The sequence below is a fragment of the Acartia tonsa genome, chromosome 8 (assembly GCF_053477335.1).
Source record: "Acartia tonsa isolate MP-2025a chromosome 8, ASM5347733v1, whole genome shotgun sequence".
In the NCBI taxonomy this organism is placed as follows: Eukaryota; Metazoa; Arthropoda; class Copepoda; order Calanoida; family Acartiidae; genus Acartia; species Acartia tonsa.
This window is the reverse complement of record NC_137267.1, coordinates 9,411,455-9,434,342: the sequence shown is the minus strand read 5'-3', so window position 1 is coordinate 9,434,342 and position 22,888 is coordinate 9,411,455. Positions and strand designations below refer to the sequence as shown.

The following is a 22,888-nucleotide window of genomic DNA, read 5'->3' as shown; positions in this document are numbered from 1 at the left end:
ATCCGTCGAATTTTTGGACCGGATTCGGATTCCGGATTCTTAAAAGAATCCGTGAAAAAAAGTGGCGGATTCGTTGCGGATTCCGGATTCTTATTTTTGGCGGATTCCGGATTCGGATTCCGGATTCTAGCAATATTTTAAAAGGCTTTTTTAAAAAATTAAAAAATTTAAGTGCTACATATGTCCTAAAAATTAATGTTTTTGGTTTTTTCTATAATTCACTTCCGAGAATTGAACCAGATTTTAAAAGATATTATATATAATGATGATAATCTTTGCCTTCATAAAGGGGAAGTTGAAAGAAAAAAATCAAGACGCTAATTTTAGCCTACCAATTCAGAATCCGGAATCCGCTATTAAAAAACGGATTCCGGATCCGGATTCGGATTCCAAAATTGGCCCAAACATTGGGCGGATTCCAGATCCCGGATCCGGATTCCGGATTGCCAACCCTATCAATAATACTATTAAAAATTTAAAATCCTTAAATCTCGGGTCCTTTTAAGACCTTAATTTAATTGGGATTCCAGCAGGATCTCATACCAGGAACCTGGAATTTGCCCTAAAATACTTTGTTATCGTATGGAAAAACTTTATTTTTTTTAGTAATTAAATGACTCTTCAAGGTTTGCTAGCGTCATATGGCCGCCGGATTATGATATTTTGATATCATCATCGCCATTTATCTCTTCTTTCCAGAGCATTGGCCACGCACAATGGTTCTCCATTTATCTTTGTGAATTGGGCCTCAGTAGAGGCATCACTGAAAGATGATAGATTCTCATCTCTCAGTTCATCCAGGGATTCCCCCCTCCAGGTTGTTTTTGGTCTACCTGGTTTCGATGATGATATTTTGATATGATTCAATTAAATTTTTTGTTGTATGTTATTATCATATTTAAAAATTCAGTCGAGTTAGGTTTACAAAGAAAAATGAGCCAAAAGGGTTGACACCCTCCCTATCCAATCGTCCCCTATTTAGGTCTGATTTTTAGTCTTACCTACATTTCGCTACCAAGCAAAATAGTTTGAGTTGGTTTATATTAACGTTTCAATTAAATGATTTTAAAGAATTTAATCTTCCCCGTTACTCGTCAGAAATACAGAAAAATGTAAATAGACTATGGCATGGGGAAAAATGTAAAAAATATAGAATAGCCAAGAGCCTGCTGTAAGCAATAAGACCTTCATGGTTATTTTTATAGTTAATTATGCTACATAACAATGGGAATGTTAACAAGAAGTTTCAGCCTTCTATCTTAAAAGAGAACTGAAAAAATCATGTTTCCCCCACTTACTGTCCAACGGATAGACAGACGCACATTATTATGCAGTAGCTTTGTCACTGTGGCTTGCGGAAAGGGGACGTAGGGAGGTGACAACATACTCCTCCCTATAATGAGATACTAGCGGCGACGCCCCTAGAAGCCTCCAGTGGTCCTTTAAGTGTTTGGTTTTGTTAAAAAATAATACGATACCTATCTATGTTGCGTAGAAGTCTCTATAGGTAAAAAAAAATCGGTTCAGCGGTTACCGAGATCATTCGGTACAAACAAACAGACAGACAGACACACAAACACACATCCTGTTACTTTATTATAAAGATTACAAAAATTGAGATCCCAACTTTTCACCCCCTAAAGTCCTTCTCTTAGCCTTAATGACAGACGTGTGGTTTTGAAAAGCAACTGCACAGGCGACAGCAAGAGCTGTAGCCGTTTGGCTTTGTTTTCCTACCTATATTAGATTATTTGGTTGCTCTGTTTAAAATTGCTTCAAATTGTTTTGAACCATGCGATAATTATATTTTCAAAAGATTACTTTTCCTCCAATATTGACGTACTGACGTCAATAGTTATCTTAATTGTAGAAAAGCTTCGATGACAAAACAAATCCTAACGTTAAAAAAGAATGTTGCAGAAATTGCAAGTCACTTTTACACATATGAGAAACGGTCGTACTCCAAATTCTGCAGGGTTTTGTGCGTGCGTGTGAGGGTGTGTGTGTATATTTGTTTGTGTCAGTGTTTCCAAAAAAATACTACAAATAGTCAAAGGAAAATTTTTACGTAACAAAAACTTTTTATATCCTTCTAATTAATTATGGTTTGTCTGTAAGTTTCTTTAAAACTGTAAATTATAATATTACAATTATTATACTATGAAATAGCCCAAAACCATCCAAAAACTTAAAAATAGAAACAAAACAGGCAAAACCAGCTCGGATTTATTTAAAGCTTTTCTACAAATGATAACTTGATCAGTCCGTCGAATAGTTATTATAATCTTAAGTTTCTGGCAAAAACAAATCTTATGTCCTAAAATAATATCCTTACTACTTTATAAATTTCATCAGTATTGTTATAAAAATGTTATTGCTACACTACTTTGGAAAAAAGGGATCAACTGCAGTTCACGGTAAAATATTGCTGGTAAGCAATATTTCCAAAAATCTAAATTTTAAAGGCTACTAGCTGCCAAACGGCTGATCATACAACAGATCATACCCGCACATCATTTTAAGCGGCATAAGAGGGCCTGCAAATAATCTGGAATAGCCAAGATCCAATTATGCACAGGGAAAGCTTCACTGAAGAAAAAACGCGTAAAATAGGTCTTTTTCGAGCATTTCCCTGCACTGCGAGATAAATATGCATTATTAATTTATGGCTATTCCAGATTATTTGTAGGCCTTCTTATGCCGCTTAAAACAGTGTCCGGGCATGATCTGTACGTTCAGCCGTTTGGCAGCTAGCAGCCTTTAAAATTCATAGATTTTTGGAAATATTGCTTACCAGCAATATTTTACCGTGAACTGCAGTAGATCCGAAAAAAGTGAATAAAAATCACTTTCACTTTCATGTGCTTAGAATGCCTACACACACAAAAAAGACTTTTGGGTTCCTAATCAACAAACCAACGCAAGCAAATAAATTATTTAATGAAAATTTATATACTATTGTTATTTTGCTAATTTTTTTATTTGTATCATTATACGCACATCTCAAAATAATGTGAGTTTTGTATTTTCCAAGTTATAAAATCCAAAATATAACAATAGAATTTTAGCTGAAATGAAAGTGTAACTTTAGTGCGACATAGCAAAACTAAGGGTTCTTGAAACTTTTTTTATAGCTGAGAAAAAGGAGAAATTTTCTTGCACTTGAAAGTAAAAATAGTTGGTCATTATAACCTACATAAACCAGACTATCACTTTTTAAGACAGATAGACTTAAATTTTACTTCTTAAAGTAATGTTTTAAATATAAGTTATAACTAGAAGTGAAAAAATAAAAAAGAGTTATTTTTTCTTGATATTTTGTGAAAAAATGAAGTCTAAGCCTATAACAACTATATATGGAGACGTGGTAGACCGAGTGACTCGTGTAAAATGGTCAAAAGTAAACCTTTACCCCAGTGCAGCCACCAGAACTAAAATAGTGAAATATACCCTCACTTGTTGTGCTACCATTTTTCTCCTTAATATGTTTGTATTTTATGGTGAGTTTCATTATCAATAATACAAAGTAGCTTGATGTCTGTCTGTCTGTCCGTCCGTCCGTCCGTCTGAAGCTTCAGATCTCAGTAACCACTGAACCGATCGGATTCTACTCTTCAGGGTATATACCTACTGGTCCTGTGGTGGTTGGGACACCCCCAACCCCCCCAAAAATAAAAAATCCCCCCCCATTTTTTTTTTGTAGAAGATTTCCTTGGTCCTTTTCACCTTAATTTTTTTTGATTACCCCTTGGGGCAAAGCCCCTAGAGGCTAGGGGCTAAGCCGCTAGTATTATAAAAAGCAGTAAGATTTTTTTGATCTGAAGCTAAAAATCTCGGAAATTGTTTGCTGGAATTGGTTGTATTTTTTAATGTAAGATTTATAACTAACTTGAGGTGGTTTTAACCTATTTTCTGATCTCCCCTGTCCTTCCATAGTGGCTAGGGGCGGAGCAACTAGTTCTATAATATAAAGTAGTAAGGATTGTTTGTCTGCAGCTAAAGATCTCAATAATTGCTGGTCCAAATGGTTGATATTTTTAAGAGAAGGTTTACAAAATTTTGCGGTGTTTTATTTGCTATTTGATGAATTTGCTAGAGGTATACATTTTTCCACGTGAGCCAGTAAGGGAAGCGTAACTTATAGAAATGATACACATCTAACAACTGTCTAATGCAAATTTGTTCTTAAGTTAGGTATGTCCGCCTGTTTGACATTCTTCTTGTCTAAATGCCATGTTTGTCTGTGAAAGTTAGAAAAATTTAAAACATAATGAAAACAGGACTTGGCAGCCGCGCGTCAGCCGAAGTAAGGCTCAGGGAAAACAAAATCAGCTGGAAGTCGAAACTTTATCCAAATATGGCAATTCAGATTCTTCTTTTTAATAAAATAAATAATTTTCGTTGCCCTGACAAAATCACTGAATTTTAATTTGGTTTAATCAAATGTTTTTCTTTTAGATGTAGAGAAGCTTGAATGTTTAGAAACTGCTGAAAAAGTTAGGGTAAGTTTTTTTTTGTATTTTTCTGTATCTATCCGTACATCCAAAAGTCTGTCTTTCAGTCAGAAACGCTAGAAATCCAGAATTGCCTAGTAACAGTTAATATCTTTTTGTGAAATTAATCTGACCAATACTTTATAACTTATTTTGTCCGTCCGTCATAACATTACGCTCAGAAGGAAATAGGATGTTATAATGTCATGCTTTATTTCTAATGAATTTTGCCATTCTTGTTTTATTGATAAAGTAGCCTACTTTTAAATGAAATAGATAGCAAAACCTTGAATTTTTCCCAGAAAGGTTTGGTGTTTTTTATCTATCTAAAATCTAAGACCATAACAAAGCTTTCCTAAAAGAGAAATTAAAATTTAGTTGGTTTATTCTACTTATGAATTATTTATTACGTCTTGATATTTCAGAGTGGTGAGCTTTCTGTGGATTTTGGTATTACAAGAAATATTGTTAAAGATAAAGTAAGTTTAAAAAAAAATCTTATAGATCTTAAGGGATAAGACAATGGACGACTAATTAATATATGTACATTTCTAAAATTCAATAACTTCTTCAGAATAAAGTTCAACTAATCAACATTCAATAAAAGTAACCAAAGTTTTTTAGACATCGTCCCGTCACCTATAGAAAATAGTCTAAAACCACCAAAGGACCTGTAGATATATTCCCTGAAGAGTATAATCCAATCGGTTCAGTGGTTACCGAGATCTTAAGCTTCAGACGGATGGACGGACAGACATCAAGCTTCTTTGTATTATAGACTAGCGGCTACGCTCCTAGAAGTCTCGAGGGGCACTGGTAGGAGGGGGAAAAGTCGACCTCATCCCATTTTAAATTTGAGTTTCAAAAGAAATTTTAAAAAATTGTTTGGGGGGGGGGGGTGAAGACACCCTCTCCAAAAATAGTTTAAAATCTTCCCAGGACCTATAAGAAGCATCACTGTAAAGGAGAACAATATCGGTTCAGCAAGATCCTTTGGGACAGACATAAAACGCTTACTAATTAATATAATAGGATGGTATGAATGGCGCTTACCCATCAACTTTATGATTTTTTAGGATGAAAAAATACCCTACCCAATACGTCCAGTTTTAAACTGTTTAGACCAGGAGGATAGTCTTCTCATAAGGTAAATTATTTTTTTCAGAGTCACTCCGAATCCCATTTTTTTCCGCTGGCTCAAAACCGGTTCTGAGTATTACTGAAAATAATTAAAATTAATCCCTGTTTTGTAGGTCCCATCCTCCCGGCCCTCCTTATTCTGTCAGCCAAACTGGAATTAATCTCATAACTTTCTTATCTGCTATACCTACGCGGTTAACTGTCTGTAATACGATGCGATTTATAAATATTCTTTATTTGCATATATTGAATGGGGAAATTCTGTCATCACTGGCTAATATGGACCTCATCTATTGGGCAGTTCATGTATCCAGTAGTAAGGGAGTGAATGGGGGTGTCGTTATTTAGCCAGTTGCGAGTATCACTTTATCAGATCACAACATCCATGAATAAAATAAAGTGTATGGCTACGAAGAAGAATAGAAACTTTTATTAAGAGTTGGCCCTCCCCTCAAAACTAATGTTTGTTTTAACTTATTTTTATTTACTTTCCAGGACTATTAGAGAAAACTATTTTGAGAAAGGAAATGGAAATCCTTATAGGTAAATAATATTAAAAGCGAGGCTTTTCTTTTCTTAGGTTTGGTCCATCCGTACGTCCTTAATAGACAGCTCTAATTTGAAAGAAGGCGTCTTAACTTTTTTGCTTTTTAAACTTAAATTACTTAAAAAATAAGAGGTCTACAAAAAAACTGATTGCATATCTAAATTCTATGGACAATTTTACATATATTACTTACTAAAAACACCGACTAGCTATCTTAAATAAGGCAAAAAAATTAAGACACCTTCTTTAAGCATTTTAGAATTGTCCTTCAATTTAGTTCAATTTAGTAAGGGTAGCAACTCTATTATAAAGTCAGCATTTTCGTTTAAAACAAAATTGTGTTGTATAATTGTCCTATTTTTCTGATTTTTGAAAGAATTATTCTTACGACGAGTCCTGTATTTAAACTGTTTTTAACCTATTTTTAAAACGTATATAAAAAATATACTATGACACCAGTAGAATCAGACTGCAGAGCTTAAATTTGAATTAAATCCCCAATAAACTTTTTTGGGGGGATTTAAATATTAATTTTTACTGTTGCCGTGATCATTTTGACCGAAGCAAAAGGTTTTTTTTTATTTGGGTAAAATTCGTAGCTTTTAGAGTGTTTTGCTTCATAAATATTGTATTCTGGTATAGAGTAAAATTAGGCCTTATGATTTTACTATAAAAATTCACTAAAAAGTTAATTCTTTATAATATATCAACGAATTAACATTAACATGTTTGTGATCTCTCACTTATTTTAAAAACATAAAAAATGGCTGTAAAGGGTTAAATGACAACAAATGTTTATGCAATACAACAAATTCATTTTTGTCACATATACAAATGAGTTATAAAATAAGATTATTCAAACTTATTTTTTAAAATAATTTTAAAAAGAATGTATCTTTTATGTGTATGGTTTTCATTCTTTTCATTTTAATCAAATAAAAATTATTTAACTACATTGGAAATAAGTCACTTTGTGAAAACACTCTTTTTTTGAATTGTTAGGAATTGAAATAAAACAAGACTTCTTATTGGTTAGATTTCAGAATTATTTGTTATATTGTAAATGTTAGATTTTTCAATGAAATTAATTGTTTTGGAAAAAAAAATATTTCCAATGAACAGAGTAATGTTTTTTTATTGTATCAATATAAAGTGAATTATATAAAATGTTCTGTAAGCCACAATATTACCCGAAGTAAAAAAAAGAGCTTTTGCTTCGGTCAAAATGATTACAGCAACACTAAAAATTAATTTTTAAATCCCCCAAAAAAAGTTTATTGGGGACTTAATTCAAATTTGGGCTCTGCAGTCTGATTCTATAGGTGTCCTAGTATATTTTTGACCCCCCATTCAAAAATAGGTTAAAAACAGTTTAAGTGCAAATAAACGTACTATTTTGTTCAGAATCATATATTCATATTCTGCTTATTAACTTCTGACACTTTACAAGTGTTGTTGTTCGTTTTTTTTTACCGTCCAATGTTACCTAATTTCAGATTTACAAAAGATTATTATCAAATTCTACATCCTTTACAGACAGAAGATATTCTGGATTTAGGTAAATTTTATATTTTGTATTCACTTAAAATAATCGTAATTTATTGTCTCGTATTCATTCGAATCTGGTGGATAGGAACCTGTTCTCATCCATACGAAAAAAACTATGTCTACCATCGTATTATATCCAGTTTTCTACGAATATAGAAATGTACAATCATAAGATTAAAACTAGTTTTTTTAGCCCCGTGGTGTACATTCTATATCCGCGGAAAGCCGTTTATAATACGATACGAGAAATAACTCTATTCGTATTTATTCGAATCCGGTGGATAGGAACCGGTTCTCATCCATACGAAAAAACTATGTCTAGCATCGTAATATATCCAGCTTTCTACGAATATAGAAATGTACAATTATGAGATTAAAACTAGTTTTTTTAGCCCCGCCTTCGGCACCACGCGGAATACCGTTTATAATACGATGCGAGAAATAACTATTCTCGTATTCATTCGAATCCGGTGGATAGGAACCGGTTCTCATGAATACGAAAAAACTATGTCTAGCATCGTATTATATCCAGTTTTCTACGAATATAGAAATGTACAATCATAAGATTAAAACTAGTTTTTTTAGCCGGTGCCTTCGGCACCACGGGGCTAAAAAAACTAGTTTTAATCTTATAATTGTACATTCTATATCCGCGGAAAGCCGTTTATAATACGATACAAGAAGTAACTATTCATTCGAATCCGGTGGATAGAAACCGGTTCTCAGCCATACGAAAAAACTATGTCTAGCATCGAATTATATCCAGCTTTCTACGAATATAAAAATGTGCAATCATAAGATTAAAGCCGAAGGCACGGGCTAAAAAAATGGTTTTTCTACGAATTTAAATGTACAATCATAAGATCAAAACCAGGTTTTTTAGCCCGTGCCTTCAGCATCTCTTTTAATCTTATAATTGTACTTTTTATAACCGCGGAAAGCTGTTTGTAATACGATGCGAAAAATATAACTATTCTTGTAGTGACAGGATGTCTGTAAGCATTACCCAATTAAACCTTTTCTATAATTATGGTCGGTCCGTATGTCTGTCCATCCGTACGTAACGAGTAGCTTTTTCGTTAATTTAGGCAAGTTATAATTGTCCTTTCGATTTCAAACTTTGCATAGTGATTCCTATAACAGTTAAATACAATTTAGAAAGAGTAGCAACTCTATAATCTTTACCAGAATGTCCGTACGTCCATTTTAATTTTTAACCTTTTAATTTTTTTATATAGATTTAATAATCCTATTAATCAAATTTTTGGATACTGATTCCTATTACAACAAGGTACAATGTTATAAGCAAAGCATTTCTATAATCAAGTCCTAAAAATGTAAGTATGTCTTTAAACAGTATCCTCCATTTAAGCAGTTCTGCATCAAATTTTGCAAAAAATTTTATTTATACTTATACATTTATATTTTTCTTATACAGTTCTGACACTCTACGAGTGTTAATGTTCATTAGTCCTATTGTTTCACAGCTTCGCTTTTATGGATGTTGTCATCCTTGTTTTTTAAATATCTATCTAAAACCATTCTTTTTTCTAACTGTTTTTACTATCTTTTTATGGCTGAATTAAATTAAATCAATATTTTTCAGTTTTCTACGAGAGAGACTTATACAACGGATTTTTTATCGAGGCTGGAGCGTTTGATTCAGAAACCATGTCTGTGAGTCTTTACTTCGAAAAAGGTAATAACTTTAATCTTAGTAGTTAAACTACTCTTCATACCTTTCCAGTTTTTCTATCGTCCTGTTTGAAAGCCTGAAAAAAATAATATTTGGGGTTAATTCTGCAAGTATATGACATCTTAAAGATCTGGAATAAAAGCTAATATAAGTTGACTGATTGAAATGGTAAAATTGAAAAGCTTCACACAAATCTAATGAAAGTTTTAAGCAATTTCATTTTTACGTCTAAGTTTTGGGATGGTTTAACGCTATTTTTCTGTGTCTTATCCCTCACCCCCTCCGAATTCAGAGATGCATCGGATAGTATGATTATAAAATATAAAAAATCTCATTGTTTTTTTTTTCAGCAATTAAGGTTTGGTGATTTTTTATAACGATAGATTTACTATTTTTTATTGATTTTAGTATATAACTGGACCGGTCTACTAGTGGAAGCTAACTCTGTAGATCATACTCATGGAAAAAATATTAATAGAAAAGGAAAACTGCTTTACAATAAAAAAAAATATGAACTCATAAACTAATCAGTATATTAACTTAAATTAATAGATTTATCATTAAGATCTCATCCTGAACTCTAATAAAGTGAAACTTATAGCGGGATAAAATAACGCCCCCTCCCCCTTTTACCCATCTCCTCCCCTCCAACTGAATGAACGAACTGACCACTAAATGACAGTGGAAATAGCAAGCTAAATTGGAGACAATTTTTCTATGTCACTAGTCACTACTCATAATATTCAGGTATATTCTACATCCTTTCACAGCTTTATCAAATTTCTAAGAAATCTTATGAAAACTAAAAATCTTTGGGTATTGTCCCTTTCGTGGCAACGCACCTTAAGGGGCGATCATTCGTATTTTTCACAGTAGCTTTTCTCCTATTTCTAGCGGGGGGCTCTAACCCTGCGGGGCCAACTGCTTAACCAGGCGGGGCAATCACCTAACCCAGTATAACCTAACCTAACCAAAAATAACCTATAAAAAGCCATTTAGAAAATTCGACGAATCGCCCCTTAAGGGGAGTTGCCACGAAAGGGACTATTCCCAAATCTTTGTTTTGTTATATGAGGTGTTTTCTCCAGAGAAAGTGGGGACAATGGGCTGTTTAATATCAAACTAGTCCCCAAAGTTTTATAATAACGTTTTTTTATTCGTACTTTGGGTACTTGGGTGAATTTTAAATGATTAGTTGGATCAAGTCAAGCTGAATGTGCCAATGGCAACAAGTAAAACAGAGCGTGCCAATATTCCCCCTAGTCAAGTAGAGTATGCCAATATTCCCCCAAGTCAAGTAGCGTGTGCCAATATTTCATCAAGTAAAGCATAGTATGCCAATAGTTTATCAAACAAAGCAGCATGACAAAAAAAAATATAAAAAAAGATGAATTTAACATATTTTCCGATTTATTTACCAAAAGACACAATTTTATACATAAATAACAAAATAAATTAATCTTTTAATATCATATTTAACGACATATTATTTACATATTGTTATATAATTCCTATATTACACATTATCATACAAATAATGCCATATAATTTTCATAGTATGAGTAAGGAAACAACTTTAGGCTACTTTATGCTGCATCGCAATTTGGTTACACAGAGAATCAAATGCATATAGTTATATATATACATAAATTATTTCAAAATTCTAGGAAAAGCATATCTTGATAAGTAAAGCAGAGTATGCCAATATTCCCCCTAGTAAAGCAGAGTATGCCAATATTCCGCCTAGTCAAGTAGAGTATGCCAATATTCCCCCAAGTCAAGTAACGTGTGCCAAAATAGGCTATTGGCATACTCAGCTTGACTTGATCCGATTAGTTTATTGAGTTGAATGTTCAACGTTTCAACCACTAATTTTAAGTTACAGTAGGGTTAATTTTGTGTATCATCATTGGGGATATACATTATTTGTCGGCTATTGTCATCCCTGTAGATCACTGGTTTTCTCAAAGAAATTTAATTATTGTAAAGCAACTTTATTAATACAGCAAAATATGTGAATACCTGTCTTGGTTTAAAATCCACCCCCCACCCAGCCAACTTTGAATTTGTACCCAAAATTAAGGGGACAGAGTGGAATTCTATGGCAGGTTAGTAAATAGAGGGATCTACTGCAATTTACGGTAAAATATTCTTGTAACGAATATTTCCAAAAATCTATGAATTTTAAAGGCTGCTAGCTGTCAAACGGCTGAACTTACCTATCATGCCCGCACACTGTTTTAAGTTGAATAAGAAGGCCTACAAATAATCTGGAATAGCCATAAATCAATAATGCATAATTATTTCGCAGTGCAGCGCGTTTTTTCATCCGTGAGGCTTTCCCTGTGCATCATTGGATCTTGGCTATTTCTGATTATTTGTAGGCCTTTTTATACCACTGTAAATGGTGTGCGGGTATGATCTGTACGTTCAGCCGTTTGGCAGCTAGCAGCTTTTTAAATTCATAGATTTTTGGAAATATTCGTTACCAGGAATATTTTACCGTGAACTGCAGTTGATCCAAATAGAGAAACTTTTTATAGTGCCTATAAGAAATGACTTCATACTGGCCTACCATTAGTCAATTTAAATGTAAACTAGCCTGCCTTTGGTTCAATAAATTCAACAGAAGTCGGTGTGCCTATCATTGGTCATTTGAATTGTATAACGTCATTTTTTAAGGCACTATAAAGAACTTCGTAAATAGATATAGATATGTAGCAAAGTAGATAGACAGATAGATTTCAAGATAGCAAATACGTATATAGATAGATAGCAAAACAACAAAGTTTTTGGATAAATGGATTGGGGTGATATATTTAGGTAAACTTTTATTATTTACCTAAAACTTAAATTGTTTTTTTGGAGGTAGTAATATAGATAGCTTTTTTCTTTAACTACCAATCTTTAGCTACCAGCTACCAAGCTATCTTTATATATACCTTGCCACATGACAAGGAAAAAGGGAAAGACGACTTAGGAAGAATATATAAAGATAGCTAGGAGATAGAACGATGGTATATAGAAATATATAGATGAATAAGTAAAACTTTATGAAATGTAAGTAAGTTCATCTTAGAGTTTGGGTATAGTCCCATTCTTAACAACGCGCCCCTTAAGGGGCGATTCGTCGTATTTTTAAAATGGCTTAGGTTATTTTAGGTTAGGTTAGGTTATATTTGGTTAGGTGATTGCCCCGCAGGGTTAGGGAATTGACCCCGCAGGCTAGAAATAGGAGAAAAGCTACTGTGAAAAGGAAGTAGATATTATTAAGGAAATATAGACAGATAGATTATAGAAATATTAAATAAATACAGTTAGATAGATAGATAGGTAGATAGTGATATTAATGCTGATAGACATATACAAAAGATTTTAATGATTTTTTAAGGTTTATCCGAGAACAAAGTTGGTGAAGGAGTGGATGTACAATGTTTACCTTTGTACAGTCTTATTCAGGTCAGTAAAATTCATTCAGACAGTCTTTTTAAGAATTGTCCTACATTATTCAAATATTTTGAGTGATATTATAGGTACCATAAACTGACATACATCTTCAATGATGATGCACAAAATTATCCTTTCTGTAGAGCAAAATTATTTATTGAAATGTTTGGATACTGCTGCCTTAGCTTGAAACTAACCAATCAAAATTTAATTAAAGTATTCATAGATTTTGAACAATTTCTGATTCTCAATGGTAGTTGAGAATATCAAAAAATTTCCCCAATAGTAGTTGAAAAAATCTAAGAGCCCCCCCCCCCCCCCGATCTGTAAGGGTTAATATGTAATTACATGAAGACATTTTTTTACTTGGACTTTTTTATTTAGGCTGCAGGAAATCCGACTGTGAATTTGCTCATTCTTGATATAGAAGGGGCTGAACTGGCTGTTCTTAAAACTTTACCTTGGGAGAAAGTTGACATTGAGGTAATTGATTAGTTTCATCCATCAATCCATCCATCCATCTATCTAATTATCCATACATCCATCCATTCATTCATCTAACCATCTATCCATCTATTTATCCATCCATCCATCCATCCATCCATCCATCCATCCATCCATCCATCCATCCATCCATCCATCCATCCATCCATCTTTCCATCCATCCATCCATCCATCCATCCATCCATCCATCCATCCATCTTTCCATCCATCCATCCATCCATCCATCCATCCATCCATCCATCCATCCATCCATCCATCCATCCATCCATCCATCCATCCATCCATCCATCCATCCATCCATCTATCTACCTATCTATCTATCTATCTATCTATCTATCTATCTATTTATCTATCTATCTATCTATCTATCTATCTATCTATCTATCTATCTATCTATCTATCTATCTATCTATCTATCTATCTATCTATCTATCTATCTATCTATCTATCTATCTATCTATCTATCTATCTATCTATCTATCTGTCTATCTATTTATTTAGATAATGACGGTAGAGACAGACCTGGTAGGTGAGACTGGTATATCAGGAGGCTCTCAACAAGAAATTAGAGATTTTATTATTTCTAAGGTAATTGTTATATACTAATGGGGCATTTTATGCAGGGAGGGAGGGGGGCATTGTCCAGTTTATTACACTAGTTTCAAAAGTCTTATGATAAAGTTTTCTTATTCGTTAACTTAACAACCATGGGGACTTTTGGGACTTTGATTGGTTGTTTTATTTAAGTTTCAATCGTTCAACCCCTAATTGTAATCTAAAGTAGGTGTAATTTTGTGTATCATTATAGTAGATGTACATCAATTTATCTGCCATTGTCTTATCCCATTTGATCCCTGCATTTCATGACAGTTTGTACAATCGACATAACAACTACAAATGTATAAATACACAAAATTTTAACAGAGCATTATTCATATTTAAATCACCTAATCCTTATATATAAAGTAGCTTAAAATGTCGATAACTACTGAAAAAAAAATTGTTTTTCTTCTTTTGGACGTGTCACATAGGTCCTGGATAGTTTAGGCAATTTGATTATTACTTATTGGTATGGTTTTAAGCTATTTTTTTGTATTCCCTATACCTTATGTGCTTCTTTATGCTAGGAGCGCACCCGTTTGAAGAGTAAAAATATATAATAAAACCTAAAACTTAATTTAATTTTCATTTTTTAGGGGTATAAATTCTTCCATCACAGACATAATAAGAACTATATGACAGGTAAATATATTTTCTTAAATTGATAAAATCACGAAACCTTCCGTTTTCAAACAAGTTGAAAATTTTTTTTTGTACTGATTTTGTCACATTTTTTGGTACTATTCTGCACCAGGGGAGGTTTTTGGACATTAGGTGGTAGGATGTTAATTCTCCCCTGGAATTAAAAATGTAGACTTAAGCACCCCTAAATGCAGTAAAAATGCATTAGATTACCGCCCCCCCCCCCAAAAAAAAAAAATAATTGAAAAACCTAGCATAAAAAATAGCATATAGCTTCTTTTTAAAAAGAGGATCAGTATTTCATAATTTTAAGGATAGAAACATTCATAATTAGCGAAGCAGAGCAAAATATGTATGGACAAACGGAAATAATAAGTTATAGATCAGATGTTGAATTGTCATAATAAACAAAATATAAAAAAAAGAATATGCAAAAAATCAAAAAAAAATCCCGAAACCTTAAAATAAATTGTTGTATAATTTTTGAAGCATGAATGACAGACAGACGTACAGAGATGGGCAAAGGTCATAGGAGTTCTTACTGCAAATTTCAGCTGTATGTCTTTCATGGCAGCCGAGAAAATCACATTTCCCCGGTAACGCTACGAACTGACTGACGGACAGACAGACATTGTAAATTATTTCAAAACAAGGATGACAGCATTCATAAAAGCGAAGCTCTGAAACGGTAGGACAAACGAACATTAACATATTGTCAGAACTTAATAATCATAATATAAATGCATAAAAGTCGAAAAAAAATTTAAGTAAAGTTGAAAAACTGCGCTAATACAGGATAATGTTTAAGGACATTTTTAGGACTTGATTATAGAGATGCTTCGCTGATAACATTGTTGTCTTAGGAATTAGTATTCCAAAAATTAGATCAATCGAATAATTACATCACATAAAATTTTTTAATATGGACGTACGGACGTTCTGGTAAGGATCATAGAGTTGCTACACTTTCTAAATTGTACCCAACTATTACTGGAGTCACCATGCAAAGTTTGGAATCGATAGGACAATTCTAACATGCCTAAATAAACGAAAAGAGCTAACCGTAACAGACTGACGGACGGACGGGCCGACCTTAATTGTACAAAAGCTTCGCTTTTACAAATTATATTTCTTTTGCAGGAAAGGAGAACAATGACCTATTCATAAGAGAAGATATTGTTAGAAAATATAAAGTTGATAAATATCATAGTAAAAATAAACCATAAATTTTGTAAATATACCTCCAGTTGTCCGTGAATACTAAAAAGAAAAAAAAAATGTCGTTGACAGAACGTTTAGTAGGACGTTCCTTAAATTAATGATTTTAAACTTTTAACAACAATTTATTTTGTTAGTGTAATAAAAAATTCCAAAACATTTGTTGATTTATAAAATGTGGTTTTGTGATAATTAATAATCATTTTTGTGATATTATGTATTGATAAATAAATTTTCAAAATAATATTAATAGGATCTTACTTCACATTAAATTTAGTAAATTAAATTGCCTAAATAAAAGCACTTTAGAGTGATCTTGATAAAACAACTCCTTCCTAAAAATACCCATTAAAACCACGGGAACGGTAAAAAACGGTTCGCAGGAGGCGGTTGATGCAGAAATAACAAATGATGTGTCTCAAAAAGTTCTAAAAGAATGAAGAACAGGTCTATGGCTTTAAAACGACTCCCCCCCCCCCCCAAATAAGGGGCAGAAACTACCATTTACAAAGACATGCACACACAGGGTGTCCCAAAAGTGTAAAAATTTGTAAAATAGGCACATAATATTGTTATCAGTCAAAATCTGTATCTATATGACAGTTTTTAGTCACTTAAAAAAAAATAAAAGAAAACAACAAAAAATTTTCTCTTTATGAAAATACAGGGTGATATAAAATTTTGATCTGGACAGAAAACACTATGGCCAGACACAAGAGTAGAGTAATTTGAAAGAAAAAAATAGCCGATTTGGACCAATTTTTAGCTCTACAGATGCAAAAATCACATTTACAGGGTATCCCAAAGCGAAATTTGACAACTTTATAGTCCCGGGTGCCTCGGGCTTTTATATACCACATATGCCCACAGATAAAACACAGGATTTAAGCCAACAAAAACAATCTTTTTCGGACAGGTATTTTGGGTATTATGCTAGATATCCAAAATATACTTTTTGTTGGACACCCTGTAAACACCCTGTAAAACTAGAGTTTGGCCAAAATAGCATTATGTAAGCTAATAAAATGAATAAACAATTATTTTGGTGTATAATGTATAGGTTTGATGAAAGATTGATGAAAAAATTAAAATTGTAAAAAATTATTTTTTTATGGTTTTTGTTACCTACCTTCATAGATAGCTAGATATCTAGACACCCAGGGACTCTGAAATTTTTTTTGCCATCCAGCATCCTTGAACTACCAAACGGACCCAAAATATAGAGTATTACCGAAATCAGAGAGGTAGTGCAGAAAAGTGGTACACATGTCAAAAAATGCATTATATATACATATATATGCTACATTTGGAATTAGATTAATTCTAACAATAAATAAATATATTTTCATTGTAAATATGACTAGGAATATGATTTAATTTTAATATATCAACAATATAAAAAATAAGAATATAAAACATCCATGTTCAAAGCAAAAAATAATATTTAATTGACAAACAGCTTCAAGTGAGTTATACTACTGTCTATCTTTAATGCAGTTTAGAAACTAACATTTTTTCTCCAATTCTTTTTATTTACATACAAACTGTTAAAGAGTAGGTTCGGTTCTAAAAACAAGATGGCTGCTGTGTAGGCCCATGCCGGGCCTAACTAGGCCTACACAGATTAGCCAATAAGTGCAACATTCATTATCAGGATACAAACATATTTTTTTCATTGGCTAATCAGTTTCAACTTCAGCAAATATTAATTTTTTCACTTTTTGCAAACTTGAAAGCTTACTTATTTTATAAATATTTATTTAATATTCTCTGCAAACGATTAGGTTTAAAATTCTATTAATTTATATTTTTGAAATTCTAAAACAAAGCTATTTCTTCAATTTTTGTGTAAAGTGAAAAAATTCCTGTCAATGGCGGCAAAGGTTTGCAGTGCCTCTGTTTTGATATCCGGATTTTTGTGATTTAATAATGGTGAGGATTGAATTCAGAGTACAAAGTACATAATAATATATTATTAGATACGCATTATAATAATATACATATTTCTTTCCTTATTTACTTTCATTCACTGCAACTTTGGACTTTCTCAATCTTTCTCTTTTTCCTTCTGTACTATATGACACTCTCTATATATATATTGTATCTTGTATTGAACCTTCCTACCTCTCAATTCTACTCTCTAATCCTTCCCTTGTACTTCTCAACCTCTCTCCTCTTACCCCATCAAAATTTCCTCCTTTCAATTTGTGTCTCTCTCTCTCCATCGAAGTCAAACACACACACACACACACACACACACACACACACACACACACCACACTCACATACCTCTACTTATGTATAAGAAGTCGACAGCAGCTGAGCAGCGCCACTACTCTCTCTGTTCTGATCTCCTAGCGGCAAAATTCAGAAATGTGTACTATAAGTCCTACTGACGAACATAGTTGAATTGTCAAGACTCGGACAGAAATGGAACAAATTCTGCCGTTTATTATATCTATGCAATGTTATTTTATGTTTTCTTAAGAAATGATCACTTTAATAAGTTAGTGTTATGTCACTTAATTGTATAAATCACTAGATCCTGCTAGCTTAAGCATTTAAAATATTTATTTCATTAAATGAAACAATATACAAAGTAAAAAGGTTATGATTATTGTTTGTTAAAATGTTAGTGTTTAGGTTATGTTAGTACATTTTAAATTAATACATTATTAATAGTTAAAGATAGTATTACATAGCTTGTTATATCGGTATTTAGTTATAAGCACGTTCATTTGTTAGATAGTTGGGTAGCTTGTTTGGTGGTTTATTTTTTTCACTTTTCACTGTATGATATTATTATAAGCAAGTTTTAATGAGTTGATAAGTAGATAGTAAGCAGGGGGGAGGATTGAGAATGTTGGGTGTTGGAGGGCCACAGTCCAAGGTCTCTGTGGATTGTTGAGGACTTAAAAAATGATGAAACTTCATTTTTTAAGGCAGCCGCCAGTCAGCTGCAAGAATCTTGTAGCAGATTTATAAAGCTTCATACAATTGCATGAAAAAGGCCCAGCTACAAAGCCTTCAGAATCCAAATGTATAAAACAAATGGAGAGTTAGCATAAAAAGGAAAGAGCAATTGGGGAGATTCTGGGACCCCAAATCTTTACACTTTTTCACTTGAGTAGATGAATATAAATATGAAAGTTGATACAGTAGATTGTTGTTGACATCTGTAGGAGACCTGGGTGGGATACTTAGCAGCGGGAGAGGGGGGTGGGGCTGGGTGGGGTACAGAGGATCAGGTGACATCTTTGTATGTAGAGTTATTAATTATGTTTTTACTCTATGAACATGTTATATTCCTATCATGCATTACATAAACTTACTAATTTATTTATTATTTAGTAATATAATTATGCATAAAAACCACAGGAACCAGGATGAAATCTTCTTGATGGTGGTAGAGGCCAGTTTAGTTTTCATATTCACACAACAATGTCATTTTAATTTCGCTCAGAAAGCTAATTACTGACAATTGTTTACACACTTAGTGCAAACCGGGGGAATACATGTATTCACATGTTTACCCTTTGAGGGTATGATGCTAACTGGAGATCCTGCTAGCTTAAGCAGTGATTACATGAAAAGGAAAAAGGGAAGTTTTAAAGGAAAGGGGGGACTTACCTCTTACTATAGTGCTCTTAGAGAGGTGCCCAGTCCTAAAAATCCGCCATAAGTTATGTAGCATTAGTCAGAATATGTGTACACTTAGTGTGTAATATTGTACACACAGACAGACAGACATATTGTGTAAAATAAGTGGCCAAAGTAAAATTCTCTATGTCCTTAATGTACGGTGTTCTGTTGTATGAGGACATTGGGTACATTTAGCACACTACGGACAGGACACACGGTACAGTACGCACATTTACAGCACAACACGCTCATTTTGTCAGCACCCCCACCCCCACACAGCTGTCTCCCATACGGCATGGGTCAATTATAATTACTTTACTCTTGTTGGTTCCTCTCTGAGACACAGCGAGGCACGGGCACGGCATGGGTCAACAATATTTTCTCAATAATCGCCAAACCTCGTCCGCCCGCCAATATAAAGTGAAATTGATGTGAAGCCTCTATTTTGGTTCCATTCATCCTGATGATAAAACTTAATATTGGCGGCTCTATACAAGTATTTGTATTTTATCTATGAACAATGATTTTCTATATTTATTGATATCGCAAAATAGATAGATATCGTAGATACTTGAACCAAAAAAAAACATTTAAAGTGCCACTAGAGGCAGGGGTGTCCAAGCTTTTTATTTTGGGGGGGGGTAAAATTTTTTTAAGGGGGGGTAATTCGGTTTTGGGGGGGTAAAATGGCGCGCGAAGCGCGTCACAAATTTTTTTTACCTCCCCCCCAAAATTTTTACCCCGGGGGTAAAATTTGCTTGGGGGGGGTAATTACCCCCCCTGAAATCTGTTGGCAGGGGTAAAATTTGTTTACCCCCCCCAAAATTTACCCCCGGGGTAAAATTTTTTGGGGGGGGGTAATTTAAATTTATCAAAAATTTAGTATTAGAAATGCGCGCGAAGCGCGCACAAATTTTTTTTGTTAGAGATTTTCTATTTTTGGGGGGGGTATTTACCCCCCCAAAATTGTTTGGGGGGGGTAAATACCCCCTCCTAAATGGTTGGGGGTGCCTACGACACCCCCAGGGTAGGGGTAAATTTTAAATGGGGGGGGGTAAAATGAACAAAATTTTGGGGGTGCCTACGGCACCTCCAAATTCGTTTGGGGGGGGGGGGTAATCGCCCTATTACCCCCCCCCTTGGACGCCTATGACTAGAGGCCTCTAGGGGGCGTATCCGCTAGTATCTATTGTAATAATAATTGATACTGTTAGAATCTTATTCTTTAGGATTTTAAACAATGTATCTAGAAAGTTAAACAAGGATGACAACATCCATAAGTAGCGAAGCTCAAAAATTATGAATAGACATCTAGGAAAAATGATCTATAGAGTATGTCATACAAACTTGGAAGCGATCTAGCACCCCAACCAATAAAGGCATCTTTATAAAACTTCATGGAAATATGTAGAGTTTGAATTTATTTAATCCCTGAAAATTCCAGCTGTTCATTTTGAACAGGAATTGAGAAAATCTGTAAAAGGTAAAAATCTAGGAATCCCCCCCCCCCCTCCTGGACACATCAAGTGCTCCTACGCGCATTTGTGGTGCAAAGTAACTAGTCTGTATATAATTTAAAAACTTCGCCCTTTTTCATCTGATTTCAATTATTTTCATGGAAAAATTAACTCTTTTTTTCAATTCAAATGTTTAAGTTGTAATGCTATTGCTGAAAAGGATCTGTTAAAGAAATTGTGGCGTTTTCCTGTTACAAAATTTTTTATCAATTTGAAAATTTGAGTACCCCCCCCCCCCCCCCCCGACAGTCTGGATAGTCTGCGGGAGGAGGAAAAGATTTGGACACAGGAAAAAGGCAAGCTTCAATTTAATTCAATAACGTGTCCTTGCTGTGTGGGGAAGCCGAGCGAAGCGAGGCTTCTCCACACAGCAAGGACACGTTATTGAATTAAATTGAAGCTTGCCTTTTTCCTGTGTCCACAACTTGATGTCGGGGTACTCTAATTTTCTAAATTTCAAAAACTATTTTAGGTTAGGTTAGGTTAGGTTATAGGCTAGGGAGCCGAGCGCTGCGGCCACGGATGTTCGTTGTCTGGGGTACTTTAATTTTCTAAATTTCAAAAAACTATTTTAGGTTAGGTTAGGTTAGGTTATAGGCTAGGGAGCCGAGCGCTGCGGCCACGGATGTTCGTTGTCTGGGGTACTTTAATTTTCTAAATTTCAAAAAACTATTTTAGGTTAGGTTAGGTTAGGTTATAGGCTAGGGAGCCGAGCGCTGCGGCCACGGATGTTCGTTGTCTGGGGTACTTTAATTTTCTAAATTTCAAAAAACATAAAGGGGGCGGGGATAAGGGGGTTGTATATAAATAGACTGAAAGCTTGAAGCTGTTTGCTAGTCGACTGCCTTGTAGCGAGGGACTGCGATCCTAGACTGGTTGGCATGGTTGACTATGGAGGCAAGGCAAGGCTCGTGTCTCGCCTTATATACCCTCCCTCCCTTCCTCCTGTCCAACCTAATAATAGTTTACTTAAATTATTATTTTGTTGTCGGGGGGGGGGGGGGGTGGGGGGGGGGTACTCAAATTTTCGAAATCGCTAAAAATAATACTAAGAGGAATCTACCGAAATTGTCTACACTTATGCACCAATATTCACTTTATATTCTTTTTATAAAAAGGTATATAGCTTTTTACTTCTACTGCCAATTTATGATTTGTTTTTTTTGTAAGATGTAACACAAAGGGACCTAAAACATGTTCTCCAAAAAGTTATCTTTTTCTTGTATTCTTTTTAGCTTAAAGGTTCAGTTAATTATTTTACATGTTCTAAGCTGTAATCAAAAACTGATTAGAAAAAAAATATTTAATCTGTAATCTGTAAACTGTAAACTTATTTAATCCCTGAAAATTTCAGCCGTCTATCATGAATAAGATTCGAAAAAAAATCATGAAAACTCAAAAATGTAGCACCCCAATTAAAACACAAATCTTAATGAAAATTAGTAAAAATATGTAGAATGTGAATTTATTCAATTACTAAAAATTTCAGTTGTCTGTCTTGAAAAGATAATGAGAAAATTACAAATACGTAAAAATATTGAAATCAATCTAGCACCCCAATTAACAGACAGGTAAACAAAACAATGTATAGATTAGATGAGCATATGTTATAGGAATCTGTACTAAAAATTTCAGCTGTCTATCTTTTATATGAGCTGATAAAATCACGTTTCCCCTAATTCATTAATTATGGACAGACGGACGGACATATGGAATTATAGAGAAGCTTCGCTACTAAAAAAATAACTCATGGCACGACATTATATATTGAAATTTGTGTGAAAATGGCCTGTCCTGTCAGTGCATAGATCTTCAGCATGGCAAAGCCCGGTTGAACGTGGCTAAAGGTGCGTGTCCATGCACGGTATGTAAATGTTGTACACTGCCGTAGTCA

General features: G+C 33.8%; 2 protein-coding genes across 2 annotated transcripts; both read left to right on the top strand.

Moving 5' to 3' along the window:
- Window positions 1-3,212: 3,212 nt before the first annotated feature.
- On the top strand, window positions 3,213-9,951 carry LOC145325679 (uncharacterized). Its single transcript, XM_080168631.1, has 8 exons — window positions 3,213-3,500; window positions 4,459-4,502; window positions 4,919-4,972; window positions 5,570-5,640; window positions 6,129-6,176; window positions 7,677-7,738; window positions 9,335-9,427; window positions 9,833-9,951. The coding sequence occupies exons 1-8, from the start codon at window positions 3,329-3,331 to the stop codon at window positions 9,949-9,951; spliced, it is 663 nt and encodes a 220-aa protein (XP_080024757.1). The 5' UTR covers window positions 3,213-3,328.
- A 1,471-nt stretch (window positions 9,952-11,422) lies between these two features.
- LOC145325400 (protein Star-like) lies at window positions 11,423-16,081 on the top strand. The gene is made up of 6 exons (XM_080168387.1): window positions 11,423-11,532; window positions 12,816-12,883; window positions 13,256-13,354; window positions 13,877-13,963; window positions 14,572-14,617; window positions 15,758-16,081. Exons 1-6 carry the CDS (start codon window positions 11,526-11,528, stop codon window positions 15,841-15,843), a joined length of 393 nt encoding a protein of 130 aa, XP_080024513.1. The 5' UTR covers window positions 11,423-11,525; the 3' UTR covers window positions 15,844-16,081.
- Window positions 16,082-22,888: the final 6,807 nt, after the last annotated feature.